The sequence below is a fragment of the Arachis hypogaea genome, chromosome 2 (genome assembly GCF_003086295.3).
Source record: "Arachis hypogaea cultivar Tifrunner chromosome 2, arahy.Tifrunner.gnm2.J5K5, whole genome shotgun sequence".
Classification (NCBI taxonomy): Eukaryota; Viridiplantae; Streptophyta; class Magnoliopsida; order Fabales; family Fabaceae; genus Arachis; species Arachis hypogaea.
In genome coordinates, this window is record NC_092037.1 from 100,649,421 (window position 1) to 100,675,689 (window position 26,269).

A 26,269-nucleotide genomic window follows, 5' to 3' on the forward strand; every position below is an offset into this window, starting at 1 on the left:
AAGGTATGCATAACAAGCAAAAGAAAAGAAAAAGTCTTAGTTTGGCTATCTCTTTTCATTTATTTCTCTTTCTGAAAGTTAGGTAAAAAATGTGACTAATTTAACATACATTTCATTATCAATGACATTATTCCTAGACCAGCCATATTTTTTGCTGTTCCTTTGTTTAATAACTTAAAGTTTGCATCAAATTTGCCCCAAAAGAAAAGAAAAAAGCAAGGAATTATTGCAAGAATTTATACACATTGAAAGAAAATGTCAATTCTCAACATTTTCTTTTCTAACTTGAGAGGTACAGAACAAGAGTTTACAATATAGAATCAACAATAAAATTCTTTAAAAAAATGACCAAAAAAAAAAAAAAAACAGAGCTACCTATGAATCTCTTTTGGTTTCTAATAGAACAATTTATCATCAATTTCCAACAATTCTTTATTTTTCTGACTAAAGATATTACATAAGAAGAATTTACAATATAGAATCAATCAGAAAAAACACAAAAATAAAAAAATACCCTCTAGAGATAAATGCTTCTTTAGTGATTAGTATGCCAAATCTGACAATGATGAGAAAAAAAATTAAATTAAAAAAAAAACTACCTATGATATGAATCAATCTCTTCTGGTTGCTAATGGAACAACCTCAGCAAGAGGAGTAGAAAGTGGTGTTGGAATTGGTGATGTTCTGCAAAGAGGACAAGTTGGATGCAATCTCAACCATGGATCTATGCACTTTAGATGAAAAACATGTTCACAATCTGGTAACACTCTAAGCATATCACTTCCCTTATAATCTCCAAGACAAATTGAACAACATGTTGATGTTGAATCATCAGATTTCTTGTTGAGTTTCTTTGATTCTGAGTAAAGCATCTTTGGGTACCCAAGAATTGTTGCTTCATCTAGTCCCACATCGACCACCGTGTGTTGCGGTTCGAGGAATACTTGGGTGCTCCTCCTTGAACCTGGAGTAGGATTACTCCTACTCCTACTGTTGTTACTATTTGGAACTTGTGTTCTTGTGCAAAAGTATGAGGTGAGTGTGATTGTTGTGATGAGTAGAAGAATCCCAATTGAGATTCCAATGCCATAGCCAAATCCACTTATGTCATTGGATCCAAGGAATCCTGAAGAAGAATCACTAGTTGTGTTGTTGTTGCTCATGATCTTGTTCTTGAAATTTTTTCTATGGTTTTGTTTTTGTTAGCCATGTTGGTTATGGTTTGTGGCAAAATGAAGTTATGGCCATTTTGGTGTTGTGTGTGGATGATCATATAAAAAGTCAACGGTTTCATCATGAAAGAGAGAAGGGGGGGGGGGGAGGTTTTATTTGTAAATAAAATAAATAAATAAGTAAATAAAAATAAAAAGGGTTTGCTTTTGATTCAAGGAAAGATTAATTTGTGATTAAGTAAAGAAAGAATGTACAAATAGTAAGGAACTTGCATGTGAATACAATGCTAATTTTCTCAACAATGTTTACATTAATATTGTGTTAAAAGATTTTTTAAATTATATAGAGTTTAATTTTGATATATTAATAATGTAAAATATTTTATACAGTTATACAATCATTTTTTTTATGATTATTTACATAGTTGATGTGAAAGATAGTTATTTTTATCGATGTTTTGTTATGTAAAATTATTTTATAGTGACAATATATTAAAATTACATTCAATTGTATATTAAGATAGAAATATAAAAGGTTGAAATAAAGATGAGATAGAAATATTATGTATATATGTTTATATTTAGGGTTTAATTGAATAAAAAACTAAACAAATTTTATGGTAATATAGAGATATTTTTATTTATATAATTATTTATTTTTTAAAATATTACTAAATTGGATCATAAACTATAATTAAGTATATGCAAATTAAATCTTATTTAAGCTAGATTCAGAGTTATATATAAAATATAAATTGATAATAATATTCAAAACCGCCTATGTTGATGTAATCATGTAGCAGAATTATGTGGGATTATAGATCATCACAAGTTATATGTGTTTCAAGTCAACTCTCTGAATATTACAATTGTGTGTGCTGATTTAACACCTTTCTCTTGAAAGGACATTAACAAATCTTATCTGTCATAATCAACGTTGAAAATTGCCACGTTCCATGCATTACTAGGATACTTGTTCATGGAGTTCAATAATTTATTCCTTTATGGCTGGCTAGCTTAGCGAGTTCCATAGATTATTGTGTAGGTTAAACATCTCAATTCATCGAACAATAATGGTGGATACAATAAAACTAACAGAAAACGATAAATAGATTTTTGGTTTTTTATTTTTTTTGGCGACTTTTTGGTTTTTTAATTTAAAGATAAATAAATTATTAATTCATTAAAAATAAAAAATATTTAAATTTTTTAAATAATTTATTTGTCTTTATATATTTTAAATAAAATTGAAGAACGATATTTTATATTTTAGAAAATAAATGATGTTTTTATATTTTTATTTAATCAGAGATTTATTTATTTTAGAGTTAAGAAGTGAGAAATCTATATATATTTATCCTTTTTTCTAAAATGTATATGTTAAACAAAAATATTATATGTATAAAAATTTAATTATTAAATTAATTATTATATATTTGTGTATATATGTGTTATCTTAGATTTTATATATTTTTAATGTATATTTTATATAGTAATTAATTTTATAACTGGTTTTTAGTATATATAATATGATTGATGTTAAAATATCAAAATAGAAAAAAAAAAAAAAGAAAGAAGAACATTATGCTAAGATTTAGTTTCTTTTATTTATATTATTATTAATCGTTGAGAAGATGACAAAGTTGTTAAAATTCACTTATGCTTATAGTTATACATTTCTTATCTCTCTAACTTTCTGTTGTAATTAGTTGTTCCCCTTTTAAACTTTTTGTTTTGTTTTAGTCATTTCACTCCACTACTTCTGATAATTAAGTGTTCAGTAATAATAATGAAAACGATGTAAAAAGAAGAAAAACTATTTTTCTTTTTTTCATAAAAAATCTCAATAGCTATAGGATATCAAACGCAGACTGAAACCGGGTCGGGTAGATTTTATGTGTTGTTGGGTCTGGGCCTAGATATGGGCCGGTTTCCCTGACCAAAAAAGAAGTAAATAAGAATTTTTTGTCACTAGAGTAAGAGTAACCCGAAACGCAAAAAACTTCACGTAAACGACATCAATTCTTCAACAGAATGAACAGCAAGCAAGTTTAAACTCAAAACGCGACAAAACCGAACCTTACTCCACGTTCTTCTTGGTTGGCTCGCATAGTCTGTTTTCAGAATCTTCCATGGCGGTTCTTCGAACACTATCTTCGACACCGGCGCCGTCGGTGGTCGCGGCGGCGATCACAGTGGTGGTTCTGGCTGTTGCTGCAGTTCCTGCATTCGCCGGAGACACGAACGGAGCGTACTCTCCCTGTACTGACACGCGCGTGCAGAGAAACGATGGTTTCACTTTGGGAATAGCGTTTTCTTCGAAGGATAAGTTCTTCAATGGAAACGTTCAGTTGTCTCCCTGTGATTCGAGACTTTCTCTCTCGAATTCGAATTCGCAGATCTCTGTGTTCAGACCTAAGGTCGACGAGATCTCGCTGCTCACCGTCAATTCCTCATCCTTCGTTGCGGTTCGTTACTCTTTCAATTATCCGATTTTGAGTTTTAATTGTGGAACTATTCGAGTTTGGATATTCTGGTTTGTGCTGTATTTACTGAATTCAATTAGGGCTTGGTTGAAGTTTTAATTTAGGTTAATTTATCTGCTATTGAATTTTATCACTATTTTCAATATTTGGAGTTTTCAGGCTTTTGAATATGGATAGTGGAAGAGTTGGGTTAGATTTTTGAGTTTCGAGTTTGTATAATTCGAGATTGAAGTAACTGAATTCCAATTGGGGAAAGTTTTTCCTTTTTTGCAGAATTTGTTAGAAAATTTCCCCTTACTTTCATAGTACTTTGGACTGTGGTGGCTTTTCATAACAATGCAATTGATGTGTTCTTTTGCTTGTGCATATTCTGATATGGAGAACTAGAAAATTGTTGAATTGGAGAATTTGGAAGGAAAATTACTGAACATTTGTTTGAGGCAGCAATGGTGTGAGAGTAAGGCTTTGAGAAATTGAGTGAATATGAAAATCGAAATATTTGTTTCACTCCACTTTCAATTGGTTTCTGATTTTAAATTTTCCACCTTCATGATTTCTGCATTCTCAAACTAGCATTGCTAATGTTACAAGCAAAACATAAATATCTGTGGCTCCTTGATTGATCCCATTTGGTTCCTAATGCCATGCCCTGTAGTGGATTGACCTGTATGGCATTGTTGTTGATTTTGTTGTCTTGGATCTCATACTAGTCTTCTCGGTCCAGGATTCTTATGGCTATATGGTTGCATTTGCTGGCCGGAAATACGCGGCAAGGTCTCCTCCTGCTTTTATTGCAAACAGCTCATTCACTGTGACCAGTTTCACTCTTGTAAGGAGATTCATTTTGAGGCTTAATTTTTCAATATTTGCGGGTTTTATTTGATTTCCATGATCATAGATCCTCACTAAGAACCAATTGAAATGCTATTATGCAGGTCCTTGAGTTTCAGAAAGGCAGGCTGCAAAATTTATATTGGAAAAGAGATGGGTGTTCTAAGTGCTCAGGTAACTCCAAAGCTGTGTGTCTAAACAATCAGGATTGCGCGCTGCAAACTTCAACCTGCAAGAGCCATGGAGGATCCGTGGATTGCAGCATAGGAATACAATTGGCATTCTCTGGCACAGATGAACACCTCAGAGCTCTCAACTCTTGGTATGAAGTGAAAAACCTTCGCCAGTATTCACTCTATGGCCTTTACTCAAATCTCAGAGATTCCCTCACTAGCCAGTATGACAAGTTTTTCTAATTCCCTTTTAGTTCTTTTATTCACTTCGTTTGTAGCAATATATATGTTTAGTTTGGTTCTCTATCAACTTGGATACGCTTGCTGATCATTCCCTTCTAAATATATCTGTATGAATCTTGAACAATGGCGTGTAAATTTGTATACCAAAGGTTAAGGTTACTTTCAAATACTGGATAAAGTAGAGTACTTCACTAATATTCCTATACCAGTACTTATGAAGTTAACTGCAGGAAACTATGCTTCACATCCCTATCAAATGTTGGAAGAGAGTTAGCTGGTTTGGTATATGAGATAAAGTGAGTGCAATATTCATTTTTGCCAATACCGTATTTGAACTTTCAACTCAACTAACTCAAATCATGTGGATTTGTTCATAACTTTACATTTGATCAATATACAACCAGATAGCCTTTTAGTTCCAATTGAAAAAAGGGTGATAAAATATTATTTTGCATGTAATCATTGGTAAGGGGCGATTGAATAAGGAATCTTTTAGTCTTAGTTAAAGAGGAGAAATATCCTTGAAGGAAAAAAAAAAAAAAGAAAAAGAAACAAACTCAAGAATTAAGATGAGTGATGAAGATGGCAAACAATGAGAGAGTAATGGGTTTGCATGATGACAGAAAGAATAACGGAACCTTAACAATTATTTTCAACACAAAATATGATTAACCATTCCATCATCTTTCAACAAGTGATTAGTGTATATGAATGTAATGCTCTTAAATCACTTGTTTAACTACTATGTATCATTATTTTTTGTCGAGTTTTGTGGCAATTCTTGTACTAATACATAACACAACTTTAAAATGGTTCCATTTTCAGCATGCGAAAAAAAATTAAACAAACAAAGAAAGCATTTTCCACCATGTCCACTTGGGTGATGCAAACAAACCTTTTACTTTTTAGCAATGGAGGTCTTTTTCTCCACTACCACAAAACCTTTTTATATGTTAAAGAGACAAAAGCAATAAAAGCACCATTGACATATCCACATACAATTGAACCCAAAGGGGGTGGTGGTGTCTCCTAAGATCTTTTTACCAAATGCAAAAAGGGTGTAGATTAGTATGATTATTATGATGTGGATTACAAATCTAATAGCCGAAAAGATAAAAATGCATAGGTCTTTTTTTCCTACGTGCCCTTACGATAGATTTCCACTTGGATATATTGTCCTTGTGCTTTCGGCTTTATGGTTCAACAACACGCGGCATAGGGGTTAGATCCCTCTATTCAAGTTTTCTTTAAGTTTCTGCATCGGAGAGTTGGAGTTATATATGAGTTTATTTATTTATTTTATTGACCATCTAATCAAAGGTTTTTTTTATTTAAATAAAAAATTTCATAATTTTTAATTTAAATAAGAATTTAATTTTAATGCATTAACCGTATACAACGTTTTATACCGTTGTATAATCAAATTTATTTTTTTAGATAACTATTTACGCGATTAATATGAAAAATAATTATTTTTACTAATATAATATTATATAATTAGATACACGTGTAAAACTATTTTATACTAATAATATATCAAAATTAAATTCTTTAAATAATTGTAAGAGAATGACATTTTTGTACATTATATTTCAACTTCGTAGACAGCATAATTTGACGGTTAGTGTGAGTGAAATGACATATATATATATATATATATATATATATATATATATATATATATATATATATATATATCTTAATTTGCCGCCAATACTAGTGAAAATTGAGGAAGAAAAAAGTTATATCATAATTTCGCTAACACTACTAGCGAAATTAAAATAGAAAACATTATATGAACAAATTACATTAGCTCCGAAATGACATTATTTCTTAATTTTGCAAGCTCCTTTTGCTATCATTTAAATTGGTAAATACAATTTTTTTATTTAAATAATCAAATGTTTTTTAATTTTAAGATTTCTTAGTTGGTGATCTTTTCAATGTGCATTGTCATTATGTAGGGAAGAAAAAAGAACCCACCCGGGTGGGTTGTTTTGATTTGAGATTGTGGTGCAATTCTCTAATTATTTTCTTAATAAGAATTACAAAGTGAAATGCTTAGTTTATCAAATATGGTTTAATGAGAGTTGCAATGCAATTTGCATATAAGTGGAGTTGCTGATTTAGCTTATATATAGGTTCATATCATAATTGGTCTTACAAAACAAAGTACTTTCACATTTTTATTGTAAATTTAATTTCGGCTTTAATAATATCCACAAATACATCCTTCTCTTTAAATTTATTTTTGTTTATCTTTTAATGTAATTTTATTTTTTTTAAAGAATAATATCAATAAATATTATCATTTTTAGTCAGTATTTAGTCAGCAGTAATTTATACTTATATTTACAGAAATTTTACACACAAAAACATATAATTTGTATATATATTTATAAGAATTTACATATATAAATTAATACCGATTATACTTATATTTTTTAAAATTTATATATATTAATTAATAAAATTTATTTATTAAAGATAATTTAATATTTATAATAATTAAATAATAAAAAAAAGCTAAAAATTACTGGCTCTTAAGATTTTTTTTCTATTTAAAATAAACATTATAAACTCTAAAACACAAGTATGTCATACTCCATCCAAAACCCAACAAAATAAATTTTTTTTTTTATGGAAATATAAAGGAACCGGACAAGTATATATATATAGTTGTTTTTCTTTTTCTTGTTTTTCTTAATACCAACCTATTGATGAATGTGACAAGTAAGTGGGACATACATGTAATGGAGTAAATGATATGGACAATACTGTGTGACATTATTATTATGTGTAGAATTTGGAGATGACAAATGACTAGGTATCAATTTCAATGAAAAACCTAGGATTCTCCTTAAAATTTTAGATAAATTGGAACATAACCTTTCACCCTATAAAAGAATCAACCAAGAGTAGAAAAACAATTCTACATGTACAGTAAGTAGGAGAGTAATATATACCTTCTAAACTATTAACATATATTCGGTGCACTATTAGTATCTTTCTATATAATAATTGAAAGCAAATTAACACTAAAATATCTATTATTTAATCATACTTGCTCCTATCATTCACCTCATTAATCTTGTTAACGTTAGGGAGATCTAGTAGGTAGCTCTATATTTGATTTTTTAAATAATTTTTCTCCAACTTGATTAGTAGTTCCAGTTCATACTTATCTAAAAAGAAAACAAAGGAGAATTTAGCGAGAAAGAAGAAGAATAATTAAGATCCATTCTTATCTCTTTTGACTCATAAGTCATAATATGTATGTATAAGGGTTAGTTTGGATTGATTTCTAAAAAAATATTTAAATTTTTTATTTTTAAACAAATTTTGTAAATAAAAAATTATTTTATATTTAGATAAATTTTTTAAAAAAAATTGTAATATAAAAAGTACTTATAATTTTATTTAAATAAAACAAAAAGTATTTTTTATTTAAATTATATAAAAAGATAAGACCAAAACATAAAATATAAAAATGACCTGTAATATTTTTGAATTTAGTTACTATATCTTTTAATCTTTTTTATTAAAATATGTATGAGACTTTTTTCAGCAATAATTTTTTTCTCACATACAATAAGAAAAATTTTGGTAGTATAATCATTCTATCTAACTTTTTTAGTCATTTATATTTTAGTTGAATTTTTTTCATTAATTCTTTTAGAAATTAGTTTTGGAGACAAACTATTTTGTATAATGATAAAATAAAATAATAACAAAATTATATGTAAAATTTAGAAAATTAAATTTTTAAAAAAGAAGAAATATAATTATATGATTTTGTACAATGTTTTAAACTATTAGTATATTAAAATTAAATTCTATTATCTAACAAAAATTTAATTTTCTATATTTTTCATATATTTATTATGAATTTAATTTTAATATACGAATAATTCAAAAATTTCATCATCTAATTAGATTTAATATTTATGTGTTCAGATAAATTTTTAAATAATAATATAAAAATAATTATTTTTATTGATGTAATAATATATATTTTTATATTATTCGGATATTAAAAATTATTTTTTATTATATATTTATAACAGGTATAAGTATAATAAATCCCATAAATTAATTAGAATATTAAAAATAAGAACAGCACAAGAACAAGTTAATAAGAAAGATAAATTCAACACTATAGGACTATAGACCCTAGGATTAAACACTAAATAAATAAAGACCTATGATAAGTCCAATTCATCGATATTAATGAGTGGTCTTTTTACCCTACCTTTCTCTCTTTGTTCTCTTTTTAAACTTTTCTCCTTCTTTATTTATTTATATTTCTTTCTTTCTCCTTTTAGGGTTATTTTCTTTAATGATACTTTCCAACTTAACAAAGTTAATAATTAATTCATTGTTAATTAATAAATTACTATACATAAATATAAAATTTGAATTTCAATATTTATTTAAATAAATAAATAAATTGACCATTCGATTAATTTAAATTGAATTTTTTCCTTTTTGTTAGTGGTTAGTAGATTATATTATATTGTTCTGAGTTTATATACAATGCCATTATTATTAAGTAACAAAAAGGTTTTTTTTTTTTTTTGCTAAGTAAAAAAGTTATATTAGCTAAATAATGCGTATTACGAAATATTTGTGTCACTAAGATTAAAAAGGATTAGCCGGCATATGAAAATAAATGAATCTAAAAAATGTAGGTCTAGCTAAGGTAATACAGAATCTTCATATGAGTGATTAAATTCCAATCACTCGTAGAGCCAACTAAAAATATCTTATAATATATAAATCATTTATTATTTTCTAAGTTGGCATTATTATATGTATTAAATACACAATAATTGTTGTTATGGCCGGCTTCAACAATAAAGCAACCCTAACTTGAAGCCTGAAGGCAAATTAGATTTGCATGCATATATAGTGTAGTTACTTTATAACAAATTAAAGGGCTAATTAAAGATTGATTGACTTGTGAATTGTGATTAATCCTATGAGCATATATATACTAGCTTAGACTTAGTTTCTCACCTATATAATTTATTATCTCATTATTAAAAAGTTTAAGTTACTAATAATTATTTAATCAATAATAATCAACAACTTTATTTTTGTTCTCACTCTTCCACAAAAATAAAAAAAATCTTTTTTTATTATATTAATTATCTGTCGGATATTGGTATAAAAAAATTGTTAATTATAAAATTATTAACTATGCAATATGAGTCAAGTAAATTCAAAATTCAAATACAAATTGTGAAGTATAAAATATTAACTGAATCTAACTCTTCTTTACCCTAAAATGATTCTATGAATGTGACATAACTAGTTTAACTAGTATAGGCACTTGTGCTGCTGCATCAAAGTTCCATAGACTAATTAAATGGCCATAAACTTTCCGATTAGTCTCTTCCAAATTAATATAATTATAATCAATTATGTTGGGTTTTAGTTGCATGTCATGAAACACATGCCTATGCGTATAACTTTTTTTTATTGTATGTTATATATATATACACACTTTATGTATTCAGTTATCTAGACCAATCATCAAAACTTAAATATAATATATATACATAAAAAAGTAGATATAACTTTTGAAAAAAAAAAAATTCATGCCTCTTTTAAAATATGACTCCATGTGTGCCATCTTCCAATTTGTTATTGAATATTTTAGACTAAAAATTATCATAGAGAAATACCAAAACTAATTATCCATCACTAATATGCTTTGTATAAATCATGTCTCAAATAAAGGGATAAATATGTATTTGAAATAATATATTTTCACTAGATACCAAATATATTGCTAAGATATAAAATAGTAATACATGTAGAGCGATGTTTAGACTTGCTTAATCATATATGCATGCTTGTTGCAAATTAAACTACTATAATAATAATAATAATAATAATAATAATAATAATAATAATAATAATAATAATAATAATAATAATAATAATAATAATAATATTGAAACATGAAAAAAAAGAAAAAAATGAAGGAATTGTGGAGGAGAAAAAAAAATCAACAGTAAAAGAAAAAGATGAAAAAAAAGGAGAGAAATTAGGCATGTTGACACTATTTGTATATTAAAATATATGATTACAATAAAAATAAATATTTAAAAATATTTTTTTATATTAAAATTAATTATTAAAATCAGTTATCATATATTTATATGTAAATATGTGTTTTGTTTAATTTATTTTTAATATATATTTTAAATTTTAGTTTATACTATATAATAAATAATTTTGGTGTATATGTAATACTATTCATCAAAACTATATTATATACACGTGGAGCTTCCTTATGCAAAATTTGATTATTCATAAGCCGAAAGGGGTAATAAACAGTTATTATATATATGATGTACTTTGTATTGATTTTTAATTTATTATTAATTATTAGGACGGCTATAAGTATAATTTTCAGTCAAAATCATAAGATATATATGGTAATTAGATCTTTAAATTGATAATATGTTTGGTTGAATGTGATCACTTGATGACATTTTTAGCCACTAGTGTAACGATTTTTGAGACTTAACTTTTAAGTGATAAATATAGTCATATCTTAAAATTAATTGTAATTAAACAAAACTATGAAAGCTATGATTGATGGTAACACAATCTACTCTAAGAAGTTAACAATAACACATGCTTCTTTTCATTTGGAGTCACAAGTTATAATAATAATCACTGCTATGAAAATAGGTAACCGTTAATCACTCCTAGAATTATTATATTAAACATATTTATTAAGATTAAATCTATATATAGTAGAAACTAGAAAGAATCTTGAGATTCTTTGAGGAACCAAAAGTATAATATATGCTCAATAGAAAAAACGTGTTGGGTGTTCCAAAATAATGCTACTCACCTCTCTCATGAATTGATGGGCCAAAGCCAACTCATTAGACCTATACACTAAGAATGCAAAGATTAAAACTTAGCTTAGGACCACATTTCAAATTAAATATCTACAATTTATAATGAAGTTCCCACTTCTTCTTGCACTAGTGTGAATATATTATTGTGAAAACAGTTAATGAACACTTCCACAATTAGCTATATATGAATCTTAAAATATTGTATCTTTTAAGCCCAAGTTGGGTTGATTATTGATTGGTTAGTTCATTTTTTTTTTGTTAAGTAAGTATTAAAAATTTGAATTTTATTAGTTATTAATAATAAATTTTAAAATAAAATTCGATTTTACGATAGATTAATCTTTAATTTATCAGGTTGAGAAATAACGTAACAAACTAAAAAAATAGTGTTTTAGGCCAACTTCTGATTCTATTCTTATTAGTTTGGAAAAACTTAAAAAAAAAAAATCAAAGACAAAAGAGGAAGAAATAAAAAGAGTAATAATATAAAATTATTTATTTTAAAATTTAAATTTATTAAATAAAGACGAGATATAAATAAGAGAAAAATATCCTACTCTATCTTTGTTTTTCTGTCTCTAAATTCTAAAGAAAAATTAAATAAAATGTATCCAACGTTTTAGATATTTCTATGCGTATCTTTTTAATTATTTCAATAAATTTGTCTCTCTTAATGTACATATTTCTATCATAAAATTATTACTAAACAGGAACAAAGACATCACTTTTGAGCAGTCAAATATCATTTTTTTTTTATTTTTAAATCTTTCACTGATCACTTGTAAGCTCTTTCTGTTTCAAACATATAATAATCCAAAATTTGGCACTAATTATTTATGTTATTCATATCCTTGTTGTTTTTCTCTTTTTATCCATTATATTTTTTTAGGTAAATAATTTTATAATATAATATCAAAACTTTTATAATTAAAATTAAAAGTCGAAATTCAATTTTTATTGATCACTAAAAAAACATAAAATAAATAAAAAAGAAAAAAATTACACAAAATTTATTAAAATCCAAAATATTTTTTTTTGTGAGACACATATTAAAAATATAATTATTCATATGTATATTTACACTAAAATAAGCTAATCTATAATAAATAATGCTATACACATAAGAATTTTTTGTCAATTAAATTTAATTAAATTAGTTTAATATTAACAAAACTTATCTTTATCACTCTTATTCACCCGCTATCCAAATTTTATTATTGAACTTAATTGGATTTGACTAAAAAAATGTATATGTGCAGTGTTTTTCATATATATATAAAAAGGTGAAACTCATATGCAGTCGATACTGAGAGTCGTTAAATGAAAATTTAGTTAAATCAGTCAAATCATCTAACGACTCTTAACTATCAACTTCACGTAAAATCGACTGCACTTGAGTTTCCACAAAAAATTGAGTAATTGTTACACTTAAATTCATATATAGACTATATGCTAATTTAGAAGTTCAAAAATGACTTATATCAATATATAAGAAATTAGATGTACATATATAATACATAGACACATATATAGTAGATATAGTACTAAAGGGAGGAAGGGTCCTTGCAATGCATGAAAGCCAATGTTCATTGGTGCTTTTTGGCTTCTTCACCTTCCATTCTCACTTGTAAGCCCTTCTTCAATTCATTTTCTCCCTCTCTCTCTCTCTCTCTAAATTTAATTTAATTTGCTTCCAAGCAAATGGGGTTATTAATAATATACACATGCTATTTCTTTTGCAGAAGTTAAAGATGCTTCCATGACACTATCTTTAATTTCTTCTTCATATTCTTCTTCTACCACTAAATTTCAAGTAAGTAAGTGCTCTTTTCTTCTTCTTAAGGGAACTTAATTAAGTAACTTGCTCTAGTCAACTCATCAATCTTATTAATCTTCACTTTTTTATGCTCTTTTGTGTTCACTTTTTTTTTTCTTCCTTCTCATATTACTTTTGTCTCCTTATCCTCACTTTATATTTGTTCCATTTTCTGGAATGACCTTAAATTAAACACTTTTTTTTCCCTTTATTATAGATTTCACATGATAAAGCCATACAGAAATTGAAACCTTATTTAGTGATATTTGAATTACTATAATCTAGGTTCTCTCTGATTTTCAAGGTACATTATTTAATTATTATTGTTTAATTGTGTTGGTAATTTTACATTTGAATATTTTTAATTTTTTCCTTGCAGGAACTCTGAATTAGGTTGGTCTTACATAAAATCATATATCAATTTAAGAGAATTTATATGGGTATGGAAACTGCATATCTGAAAGAACATGAAGGAATTGTTCACAATTCTGTTGGACAGCTGGCATCAGCAGCAGCAGGTTCTTCATGGTGGAGTATTAGTGCCTTTGGATCTCATCAAAATCAATCATCAGTTTATGGAGATTCGTCTAGTTATAATAATAATAATAATAATAACCAAATTATGAAACCATTTTCATTGGAGCTTCATAATAATAATAATTACATGGACCAACTTTCTTCTTCCACTAATAAGCAACAACAATTCTTGGATAAAGGACCTACAACACAATTTACAATCTTTCCAGGTACTTATAATTATTATTTTTTATTTCATTGTATAGTAGTATTATTTATCATATTTAATTTGTATCATTTTAGTAATTTATATGAATTGTTAGAGTTATTAAGATATAGTTTTGATGACTATTACCATATATAATTAAAAGAATTCATGACATCATATATATAAATACTAGATTGTCTTATGATAAATTAAAGGGTAAAGTATACTTTTTGTCCCTAAAGTTTGACAAAAGTTTTAAAAATATCCCTAAATTTTATTTTGTTTCAATTTTGTCCCAAAAATTTTCGATTTGCATTAAATATACTCCTACCGGCTAAATTTTCAAAAAAATTAAGACCAATCTAACAATAATGCATGAAAATTATGCTTGATTTGCTTGTGTTGAGGGTTGTTTTTATAAAATTGTTGTTGAATCGGTCTTAAATTTTTTGAAAAATTAGCCGTTAAGGATATATTTGGTGCAAATCGAAAACTTTTGGGACAAAATTGAAATAAAATAAAACTTAAGGATATTTTTAAATTTTTTGTCAAACTTCAAAAATAAAAAATATATTTTACCCTAAATTAAATAAATATGTTTATATATATGTGTTATACAATTCACTTGTTTTGGGGAAATAGTGTGGAGGTGGTTGGCTTCCACTTATTATTTATTTATTTTTAAAAAGGAAAAAGTACAATAAATAGAAATGAAAATTTCCTCCTGCAAATTTATTTCCAGAGTTAATATAATGTGGATTATATATATAAAGTAATTAAAGATCTCTTATTATGGCTGTGCACAGTTTGGTAGTTATAAACTTATAATAAATCAACAATATTATTCTATGGTAAATTCTTGGATCTTTTAGCAAATAGTATTTTTGTATTATTATGTGTATGCATCTATAGCAAGCTAAAAAAACACTTGGTGCATTGTTAGGTTAATGTTCAACATATATATCAGCTTTGTGGGTTTTCCACTATAACAATATTTTTAACATAATTGTTGAATTTAGTGAGCACATAACATAAGAGCACTAACTTTTGCAGGTAGGTTTTTATTTTTTTTGTTTGTAAAAAGCACTTAAAAATATTTCAAGAAAGATATACAAATAACGAGCTTGTTTTTCCCCCCTAACCACAAGGAAATTAACTGATTAATATTTATTCAATGAGTATCTAAATTATTAACAATGTTAAGTGTATATATACTAAAATTAACTATTAAAATATGTTATTAGTATAAAATAAATATTAAAATATAAAATACATATTGAAAATGAGTTAAATATGAAATGCATTTATATACAAATAAATAATTTTGATGTACATATAATATTTTTTTTGTTAAATTATATATCCTTAGTTAAGATACTTGGAGAGGAAGTCACATTAAAAATTTAGAGTAAGTAATCTTTCAAGGCCAATCAAATGGTATGTAAGATTTAAGAGCATTAGGTGAAATTAATTAGATTTTATTTATAAGGAAATTATTTGAAACATGGTACATAACATTTGGTAATCCTTAGGAGGAAACCATATCACTAAACTAGTGTTTGTTTTCATTTTTTATAGATGAAAATTAAAATTGAAGGATTGACTCAGTATTATATTTGGTGGTTAACGATTGGAATTAAAATTTCAGTCTCAGAATATAAAATTTGAGTTTCTTTATGTGTTTGAAAAAAGACAGAGATTAAGAGATTGATATTGAGAGATAAAGATTGAGAAATAGAGACTGAAATAAGTCTTAGTATTATATTTGGTGTAAAGTGGGAGACATGGACAGAAATAAAAATGAAGTTCTAATTTAATTTGCATAAAGGGTAAAGTTAGAATTAATTAATTGAAATTGGAGTATTTTAAATATAAAATATTATTAAAGTTTCTGTCTCCATTCTAAAAAATTTCAATCCTTCGTATCTCTACTTTTTGGAGGTATTGAAATGCTACTGAAATTTTAGTACCAATTTCTGAACTAACAAATATGATACTGAGTTCTAGTTTCCCAATCTCTATCACAGTATCTCAAAATAAACGCTAATTAGTGTCTCTAGAAAATGAGGATAGAAGAGACTGGAATTTCTGAGATTGAAGACTGGAGACTGGAATTTTTAATAACATTTCTTTTCAAAAAATACTCTCATCCTTCCATCTTTATATTTATTTTAAACCAAATATAATATTTAGACATAGCTCAATCCAATACCTTTGACACCAAACATAATATAGAGATTTAATTTAGTTTCAGACTCAACTGCTCTTTCAAACACAACCTAAAAGATAGAGAGAATGAAGAAAAACATACTTAAATCTTAATTAGGATTTAGGATCATTTAAAATTGAGATTACTATCCATGACTCTACCACAAAGTAATAGATTATAAACTAGATATAACTTTTCCTTGTGATTCTAATGTTATATATGCTTAAGCCATAGTAAAATTGTTGATCGAATGAAATTACATTATCAGATATCAGATAAAATGGCCTATGTTATTGTGTTATTATCTTTAGCAGCTAACCAATGAAAAAATCTTCTCCAGAAGATTGCAAAATTTCAGGTGAATCCCAAAAGTCTCAAGCCACATTATCTTTGCAGCCATCAAATGCTGACCCTAGGAACCGTTTTGAGCTTGGATTCACTCAGCCTATGGTACAAATTTACAAATTCTCAAAAATAAAAGAAATTCATGTTCTTGCCTTCTTGGTAACTTAATTATTCATTTCTTGTTTTTTCCTTTCCAGATATGTGCAAAATATCCTTACATGGATCAATTTTATGGACTCTTCTCAGCTTATGCACCTCAAATTTCGGTTTGTATTTTATCTCAAATCTTAAATCTATATGTCTATATATAAATCATATCAGTGTTCTTGTAATGCATGTCTCTGCATACAAGAATCTAAATTATAGTTATGAATGTGGAAGATAACAATATTAACACAAAAATAATAACATTGTAAATGTAAACCAGTAAATGACTGAAACTTTTAGCTTGATATTAAATTATAGTATAAAGTACAAGTACCTCTTCTAAAATTAAGTCTGTTGTTGCAGTGTGTGTATGTATGTATGTATAGATATAAGTATCTTCCGGTATTTATCAATGAATCCATGCATGTATGTAACATATTTGAATAAAGCAGGGGCGTATAATGCTGCCACTAAACTTGACATCAGATGATGGACCAACTTACGTGAATGCTAAGCAATACCATGGAATCATAAGGCGTAGGCAGTCACGTGCCAAAGCTGTTCTTGCCAATAAACTCATCAAACGCCGCAAGGTTTGAGCATTTATTAAATAAAACAATTCAATTAAACTGAAACTCAGTGTAGTTAACTTCAAGTGAAGTAGATAGCTGAGAGTGTTAGATGACAAATTAGTCAAATCTATCAAATTATTTAACGATTCTCAGCTATCAGCATGAACTGAGTTTTCACCATTCAATTAATAAGGCAATTTAAGCCGAAAATGTAAAACTTTTTGTGTTAGAAAAATAGCTACAGTTTCTTAAACTGGATTACTAGAATTTTTAGTATTAGAGTTGTGTTATAATTCCTTTGTGTTGCAGCCATATATGCATGAATCGCGCCATCTCCACGCGATGCGACGGCCAAGAGGATGTGGTGGCAGGTTCTTGAACACAAGAAACTCTGCCACCAACAATGGAAATGGCAAGAGTGGAAGTGAAGCAAACAAAAAAGGACTTGGCCATCAACTACATTCTAGTGGTTCCCAGAGTTCTGAAGTCCTACAATCTTCGGCCGGAACGTTGAATTCGTTGAAGGAAACAAATGGAAGCAGTCCAAATATTTCATTAGAGGTGACAAGCATGTACTCATCAAGAGGAATTGATGGATTTGCCATCAATCACATTGGAACTCCTATGCACTCCCTTGCAGATATGATGGACACTGGACATGGACATGGCATGATCATGCCCCCGAAATGGGTTTCAGCTGCGGCTGGAAACTGCTGCAACCTTAATGTTTGATCTGGCAAGGATATTAAGCGAGTTTTGGTGTAGCATTGCACCAAAATCCTCGTATCCTTGTCAGGCCAGATGGAAAATGCTATTTTCCTTTCTGGTGCTCAGGCAACTCATCCTTGGCTCAATTATATTCTCTATCAATTTTAAAGATATTTGTTACTTTAAAAATTTTGCATATTAACAATTCAGTGTATCTGAATACAATTTGCATCAAGATACAATGAGTTATTAATATATCAAACTTCGAAAGTTACAAATATTTTGAAGTAGATGGAGTATATAATTATAATATTAAAATATAAATAGTAATGTAATTGTCTTTTTGCAGAGGCTTGATATTCTGAAGCAGAAAGACTAATGAATTATGATGTGTGTGTATTGTGTTTAAATAACAGCATGAATTTGTAGCATTTCTATGTGTGTGCTTTTTTTTTATTATCATGTCTAGGTTTGGTGTTCTATTTATGAATTTTTGACTTTGTCAAGTAATGTATAATGTCTTCTTTGTTAGAAATAAAAATAAGATATTTGACATATGCATATTACAACAACTGGTTTCTTCTCCGTTGCTACTTTAGTTATACTTTCTGCATAATTAACAAAAGCACTTTAAAGTGAACTATAGTATTACACGGAAATTTCTAATTAATTAATCTTACTATAATAGCATACATATCTTCTATATAATTAACAGAAACACTAAGAATTGAAATGGATTGAATATTTGCAATGAAAATATTGTATTTTTACACAAAGCTAAGGTAATGTTTTGGTTTTTAATTTTTTTTATACTGATATGTTTATGATAAGTTGTTAATTGTTTATTGTTGTTTAGTTAAAGTGACATCATTTGATAATTTCAAATTGACATTGTCAAGCAAAGACTTTTTAGTTTCATGAAAAACTAACAAAAGAATATGGGAAAACAATGTTACTAATTAGAGGCAATTCTTTGTCACCAATATACAATAAAACAGAGAAAAAGTGGGGCAAAAATCATAGATCACAAAGGCTCAACGGTGCAACACAATTAATCACACTTGTCCAATACATAAATGCCAAGGTAAGTCACCAATATAACTGATATGATACATCTAAAGAAAATTTCAAAAATCCCAAAAAGTAAATATATGTCTGCAAAAGAATGTGCTAGCACATGAATCTTCCAAAAAGGAGCATCACCATGAGGTTTCTAGAAGGTAGAGAAACCAAACCAAAAGTCTCAATCTTCAAAAGGATAGGTTCCAAAAGAAAATAAAGAAGCTAAGGACTTAAATTTTCCAGTGCAATGGTCCGTTTGCTCAATTGTGTCCATGATTATGGGTCTCCCTTGTTGCTCAGTTGCTTTCTGCATGAAAGTTTCAGTCTCACGTGTTACCACCACATATAAGCTATCATATTTTTTGAGTAATCAATGTTATTGAAACATTATAAAGTATATAAAAATCTTACTATTACTGTCTTATTTCTCAGCAATCAGCCCTGTGTATTGCAATGATTGAAATTGTTCATCTCAGAAGTTGTGTTGTTGGGTGGATGGATAGTCTGTATGAGAAGGTACAAGTGTTAAGTAAGGAATGGTATAGCACATGTATAAGAATGAATAAAAATGAAGAACAAGAATAATGTAGAGAGAATGAAGAATGAAAAGTCGTGAGTCAGTTTATATGCAGAGTATAAAGCATGATGAAAAACATAAATATATTGAGGGAATAAGAATAATGTTGGAGTTGTTGGATTACCAAATCCATTTGTGATCAACTTGAATGGCGGGGATGTGGGAGATTTTGGGCCAAAGCTGTGGATCCTTCTTCTCACATCGTTTGGCCAGCAAAGGGCTTACACTGATGCAGAGTTGTGTTAGAGAGGCAGGCAGCTTATCTCCCTGGATATACTCCAGATTCCAACAATTACTGATAGTTAAACGTTGGAGGGAGGTGAGGTGGGCAAGTCCCTTGCATTCCAACGTCTCCAGACTCTCAATGCTTGTCAGTGTGAGAGACTCAAGGGAGGCAGGCAACCAACCTTCCTTTGGGAGGGACTTCACGCTCTCGCCGTATTCACCATGAATGGAAAGATGAGTAAGCCCATGAAATTGCGAATTCATGAATGCTGCAGAGCTCACCACTCTCTCGATGTTGCGGATTTCAAGAGATCTGAGGCTACGGTGTGGATCCCCATCCCCTGTAGGAGACAAATCAATCTCTGGGCAACCCAGTAATGTGAGAAGCTCTAGCTGAGGTGCTGCCATCCATAGCGTTGACACAGATTTCAAATTCCTACACCCGATGATACGTAAAGAACGGAGACATGGAAGAGAACGTGACACCACAATACACTCCATGTTTCCACAGCCTTTGATATCAACTTGCACGAGATTTGGAAAGGAATCCAACAACGAGAAGGATGTAACTGAATCACAGCTTTTCTCTATTGATAGTTTCTGCAGCGAGTGATGATGGCCATCCATTTGGAATTTTAGTTTTCTGCAACGCAGTATCGTCAACTGTTGCAGCGATGCGGGAATAGCACTCACTGGAAACGATATGTGGGAGGAACAATCTGCAATGGATAAAGACGTCAGGCAACTCAGTTGCATGTGCATTATGGCCTGTACCGCCGACTCCACGTGATAGTTTCCTGCAATTGATAGCTCACGCAGTAAAGGAGGTAGCTCCCCAATTCTCACTTCATTCCCGCCTTCTATACATAAAGAGGTCATTTCAGGAGATCTTGGAACACAACAACTCAGCTGCTCACAATTCCAAATCTGAAGTGATTGCAAAGATGGTAGATGATTGGGCAAATCTCCTCTCAACATCGGACACCGGCGTATAGTAAGCTCCCTAAGTCTCGGAAACGCATTGAACTCCAATGAACGCCACTCCTTCCAGCCATCCAATGACTCAAAATTAAGAGTTTCAAGCACTGGGAATGGTGGTGTCTCCAAACAAGATTCACCATTCTGGTTAAAGTATAACTCAGCACCCACACTTCCCAGACTTCTATAACCTGAAATTAATAGGATCTTCAACGAGGGCAATTGTCCAAGTGAAGGAAGCATACAGCAACTCCTGCAAGCATACAGTTTTATTTTGGTGATGTTGTGGTAGGAAGAATGTCCCACCCAATCTGGAAATCTTGTACCCCTGTAACCCCTGATCTGTAACTCTTTCAAATTAGTGTGAGGTCGTAACTTGTCAAGTATATCTCTTTCCATTTCGGAATCAACTGTATTCTCGTCTTTGTTCCACGACCAACTTAACATCATAGAATCAATGCCATCCTTATCAAACATTCTTGCCATCGAAGCTTCATTGCTGTTCACCACATTCTCCAACTTGTCAATGGAAATAGATTGCTGTATATCTACGAGTGCTCCCAATTCTTTCATCTTGTTTTCTTCATGCTTTCCAACAACATAACTACTTAAAAACTGCAAATTTTTTAATTTGCTCATGCCTTTTGGCATCTCACGTAACTGAGTCACTCTAATATCAAGATGGCGCAAATTTACAAGGTCTTTCATGCCAACAGGTAGCATTTCCAGATGTGTACACCAATACAACTTCAAGGTCTGTAAATTGTATAGGTTACTTAATGACTCCGGCAATGTCACAATGTCCGTCCGAGAGAGATCCAAGTAACGCAGATGAATCAACTCACCTATTGAATCAGGCACTGACTCAAGAGGAAATCTATCGAACGACAAAGCTCTCAGGTACTTCAACTGTGACAACATGATACAAGGTGCATTTTCCATATTGAATGGAATCCACTTGTTCAAATTGATTTCAATAAATGTCCTCGTATGTTTTAGTCTATCACAAACTCCCAAAAGATTTGACAATGGATAATTGCCTTTGGCGTTATGTGACAAATGACGAGCTTTAGCATCAACCTCAACTGCATTCCGAAGATCTTCAGCTCTGAAATAGAATTCTCCAGCACATGTCATTGCTAAATCATGAACAAGATCATGGATCACAAAATTCTTTTCACGGGTTTTGTGAGGTTGCAAAAATGATCTCGCAATTAATTCATCAAAATATTCACCACCAACTTCTTCTATGGTTTTTTTACCTACTGGTTGCAAAAAATTCTCAGCCATCCATAACAATATCAATTCATCCTTGCTAAATTCATAGTTCTTGGGATACAAGGAACAATAAACAAAGCACTGCTTCAAATATGAAGGAAGAAAATAATAACTTATCCTTAACGCTGGAACAACATTTATTCTGTCATTGGAGAGTTCCCAGATTTCACTCTTTAGTAAATGATTCCAATCTCTGATATCAGAATTTCCACGCAATATGCCACCAAGGGCTTGAGCTGCCAACGGCAATCCATCACACTTCTTTACGATATCTCTGCCGATTTTTTCCAGGGTTAGATTCTCCACAGAAACAGTTGAAAGACGGGCATGCTTTGAAAACACTAACCAACAATCTTCGTCAGACAATAAACTTAGTTCATGAGGTGAAACAGTTTGCACTACAGAAGCCACATTTTTATTTCTAGTAGTTATGAGAATTTTACTTCCCTTAACCCCTTTTTGAAAAGGTTTTAGAAGTGAATTCCAATCATCATAGTTTTCATTCAAAACATCGTCCAAGACAATAAAAAACTTTTGCCTGGACAACTTTTCTTTCAAATGAAGCTGAAGTAAATTCAAATCTGTCAAGTTACAAGAACTTGAAGTTATTGCCTCGATTACAGTCTTGGTGACCTTGACAACATCAAACTCTTCTGACACACAAACCCAACCTCGAAAATCAAAATTCTCCTTCACTTTGTCATCATGGTAAAGCAATTGGGCCAAAGTAGTCTTTCCTATTCCGCCCATGCCCACAATGGGAATGACAGATAAATCACCATCAGCATCATCATCATCATCCAACAACAGCTTCAGTATGGCCTCCTTGTCTTCTTTCCTGCCACATATCTCCGATGGTTCAACAAGACATGTGGATGGAATTCTCCATGAGATGTCCACCTTTGCGGTCTCCTTCAAACGAAGATAATTTTTGCGTGCTACAGCAGATTCTAGTCTTCGAACTATGTATTCGATGTCACCAGTATCTTCAATATATGAATCAACAAGGCGAGACCAGGAGGAAGAGTTACCTGGATCCATTTGAGTGGCAGCAATAGCGGCTTTAGTGGAGAGTTCGTCGAGCAAGTCATCCGCCATAAAGAGAGCATCTTGAAGATCAACAAGCCACTTCTTGACTCTCTTGTCAGTGAACTGCTTCAGCTCAGCATCATCAAGAACAGGTCTAACATCATACAGACAATTCTGCAACCTTCCAAGCAAGTTGTTCCTTTCGAGGAAAGAGTCGTCTTCTTCAAGTATTGAAGTCAGGCTGTCCAAAACAGCATCAACAAAGGGAGAGAGGTAAGCTCCACCATAAAGTTTTTCAGCCATGGTTGAATCTCAAGTGAAGCAGATCAGATGGGATCAGAACAAAGAAAGAAAGTCAATGGATGAGGGAAGTGTTTGCTTTGGGTGGTAGGTGAAGTGATTTGATGAGGTTTATGGTCTTCGGACAAAATGTATTGGTGAGTGTGCTAATCACATGCTTAAGAAAGGAATCTATGTAACTCTCCATGAATCATGATACTTACTGCTGTCTTCACATGGCTTCTCATTTTTTATTGGACAAACTTTGTTGTACTAATTTAGTAATTCAAGAACAAGCTGTAACGCATTGCCAATTTGTAAACTAATAACTAGTTGTAGTTCCACTTCATTACACTCACTGGTCACTAGATGATATAATTAGTTTAAAACTTAACTCACTCAATTTTATTTAGCTTTTTTATTATCTCTAAGTGATTTATATGATAGAATTACTCTTCATGTATGCTTTCTCTTTTTGTCAACAGATTTAAAAGACTATATAAAAAAGAATGACTTTTAAATATGCAAGAATGACTTTTAAACTATATTTGTTAGCAAGAATGATTTTTAAATATGCATGCAGATAGCATTTTTGGTAATTAATATTATCTTATTGCCTTAAACTATATTTGTTATTTCTTTGTCCTTTTTCCTTTCATGTAAATTATAGTAGGATAAGAAAGTTCCACTAAATCTTAATTAGTATTTAGGATGACTTAAAATTGAGATTATTATGCATTATTCTACCACAAGTGATAGATTATAAACTAGAAACAACAACTCCTTGTGATGCTAAAGTTATATATGCTGAAGCCACAGTGAAATTGTTGATTGAATGAAATTATATTACCAGATAAAAATGTCCTATGTTATTGTAGATTATCTTTAGCTAACCAATGAAAAAATTTTCTCCAGATGATTGCAAAATTTCAGGTGAATCCCAAATGTCACAAGCAATATTATCTTTGCAGCCATCAATTGCTGACCCTCGGAACCGTTTTGAGCTTGGATTCACTCAGCCTATGGTACAGAAACTCTAAAAAATAAAAGAAATTGATGTTCTTGGTAACTTAATTATTCATGGACATAATAAGTTTCATTTCTTGTTTTTCCTTTCTAGATATGTGCAAAGTATCCTTACATGGATCAATTTTATGGACTCTTCTCAGCTTATGCACCTCAAATTTTGGTTTGTATTTTATCTCAAATCTATATATCTGTATATAAATCATGTACATGTTCAATGGCGGAGCTTGAAATGAAATTTTGGGGGGGTCAGATAGAAGATAATTGTCAAGATACTTTTAATATAGATCCCGTTTAAGATAAGCTCATCTAACCTCATCTCTCTAATTTGGGTGATATTCCCAAATTTGAAGCCGTTTTTCAGAGTATCGTTCCAAAGAATTAAGGTCAAACTCATCAGATGTAACTCTTTAAACTTTTGAAGGTTGTATCTTACTTTCTTCGTGATTCATTGAAGTAAAAGAACTATCTATAGATGTTGATATTGTAAAAGTTATATGTTTTCCTTCTTGAATATTAGCCTTCCTTTTAAAAAAATACATCATCAACTCTTTGATTTTTTATAATTATTTTATATAAAAATTTGAATATATATCCAATAAAATATATAAAAAAAATTAGAAGGACAAATATTAAAATTTATAATATTTATTAAATTTTTTATCAATTTATACAAATACAATAATATCAATACTTATTGAATATTCTAATATTTTTTATCATATAAAAAATTAAATTAAATAAATAGTAAAATATAAAATAATATTAAATTACATAAATAAAAAATACCTAATTTTTTATATTTGAACTCAAAGGTAAAAGAAGTGTTGCTTATTGAATAGAGAACTGCGAAATACGAATACACTCAATTCAGTCCAAATTCGATATGTTTTGAATGTTTAAAACTAAAACTATTGTGCAATAAAAACAAGAAATGAAGATTGAACTTTAGTATTTTAAGTCATAATAAAATATTTGAGCCAACTGAACTATTTTTTATTTTTTGAAAAAGTATTACTAATTTTTTTAATAAAAATTTGGGGGGGGGGGCCGTGACCACCCCTTGTCTGAACTAGCTCCGCCACTGTCCATGTTCTTTTAATATTACTGTTTTTTGTAATGCATGTCTCTGCATAACAAGAATCTGAATAATAGTTATGAATGTGGAAGGTGACAATATTACCACAAAATTAGTAACAACATTGTAAATAGAAATCAGTAAATGGCTGAAACTTATAGCTTGTATTATTGAGTGGAGATGTGTGAAGTGAATGTTGATTTATATAGTAAACAAAAGAGTGGGTATGAAAGAAGAGGATGAATTATGTTTTATTACTCAATTTATACCTATTAAAGAAAATAACATTAACATTGAAGCCATATAATATAGAGAATATGAAAAGTATAGAGTAACCTAAAGAAAAATAAATGCCATAAAGAGTGAGAAAGAAAATGAAAAAGAATCGTATGTTATAATCCTATATAATAAACATAGGAAGGCGTGA

At 29.4% G+C, this 26,269-nt stretch overlaps 4 protein-coding genes across 7 annotated transcripts; 2 read left to right on the forward strand and 2 right to left on the reverse strand.

Moving 5' to 3' along the window:
* Positions 1–392: 392 nt before the first annotated feature.
* Positions 393–1,299, reverse strand: LOC112757479 (RING-H2 finger protein ATL70). The gene has a single exon (XM_025806060.2). The coding sequence runs from the start codon at positions 1,161–1,163 to the stop codon at positions 612–614; it is 552 nt and encodes a 183-aa protein (XP_025661845.1). The 5' UTR covers positions 1,164–1,299; the 3' UTR covers positions 393–611.
* A 1,863-nt stretch (positions 1,300–3,162) lies between these two features.
* LOC112757485 (uncharacterized) lies at positions 3,163–5,083 on the forward strand. The gene is made up of 3 exons (XM_025806064.2): positions 3,163–3,640; positions 4,383–4,487; positions 4,594–5,083. The coding sequence occupies exons 1-3, from the start codon at positions 3,305–3,307 to the stop codon at positions 4,903–4,905; spliced, it is 753 nt and encodes a 250-aa protein (XP_025661849.1). The 5' UTR covers positions 3,163–3,304; the 3' UTR covers positions 4,906–5,083.
* An 8,199-nt stretch (positions 5,084–13,282) lies between these two features.
* Positions 13,283–18,865, forward strand: LOC112757493 (nuclear transcription factor Y subunit A-10). Of its 4 annotated transcripts, none has more exons than XM_025806073.3 (7): positions 13,283–13,416; positions 13,532–13,606; positions 13,985–14,351; positions 16,879–16,988; positions 17,081–17,149; positions 17,483–17,623; positions 17,912–18,865. In XM_025806073.3, the coding sequence occupies exons 3-7, from the start codon at positions 14,042–14,044 to the stop codon at positions 18,332–18,334; spliced, it is 1,053 nt and encodes a 350-aa protein (XP_025661858.1). In that variant the 5' UTR covers positions 13,283–13,416; positions 13,532–13,606; positions 13,985–14,041; the 3' UTR covers positions 18,335–18,865. The 4 variants fall into 4 exon arrangements, with proteins under 4 accessions (XP_025661858.1, XP_072078140.1, XP_025661855.1 ...); XM_072222039.1 differs by having other exon boundaries at positions 16,882–16,988; XM_025806070.3 differs by having other exon boundaries at positions 13,532–13,602.
* A 467-nt stretch (positions 18,866–19,332) lies between these two features.
* On the reverse strand, positions 19,333–24,086 carry LOC112757507 (putative disease resistance RPP13-like protein 1). Its single transcript, XM_025806081.3, has 3 exons — positions 20,074–24,086; positions 19,784–19,876; positions 19,333–19,679 (listed from the first exon to the last, which is right to left on the reverse strand). Coding segments are annotated over exons 1-2 (3,690 nt in total). The 5' UTR covers positions 23,763–24,086; the 3' UTR covers positions 19,333–19,679; positions 19,784–19,875.
* Positions 24,087–26,269: the final 2,183 nt, after the last annotated feature.

Excerpts from the sequence above, each read along its gene's own strand:
- LOC112757479 (XM_025806060.2), bottom strand. The coding sequence starts at position 1,163 with ATGAGCAACAACAACACAACTAGTGATTCTTCTTCAGGATTCCTTGGA.
- LOC112757507 (XM_025806081.3), bottom strand. The coding sequence starts at position 23,762 with ATGGCTGAAAAACTTTATGGTGGAGCTTACCTCTCTCCCTTTGTTGAT.
- LOC112757485 (XM_025806064.2), top strand. The coding sequence starts at position 3,305 with ATGGCGGTTCTTCGAACACTATCTTCGACACCGGCGCCGTCGGTGGTC. Across the intron at positions 3,641-4,382 it reads ATTCCTCATCCTTCGTTGCG|GATTCTTATGGCTATATGGT; the intron begins GTTCGTTACTCT and ends TTCTCGGTCCAG. Across the intron at positions 4,488-4,593 it reads CTGTGACCAGTTTCACTCTT|GTCCTTGAGTTTCAGAAAGG; the intron begins GTAAGGAGATTC and ends GCTATTATGCAG.
- LOC112757493 (XM_025806073.3), top strand. The coding sequence starts at position 14,042 with ATGGGTATGGAAACTGCATATCTGAAAGAACATGAAGGAATTGTTCAC. Across the intron at positions 14,352-16,878 it reads ACAATTTACAATCTTTCCAG|AAGATTGCAAAATTTCAGGT; the intron begins GTACTTATAATT and ends AATCTTCTCCAG. Across the intron at positions 17,624-17,911 it reads AACTCATCAAACGCCGCAAG|CCATATATGCATGAATCGCG; the intron begins GTTTGAGCATTT and ends TTTGTGTTGCAG.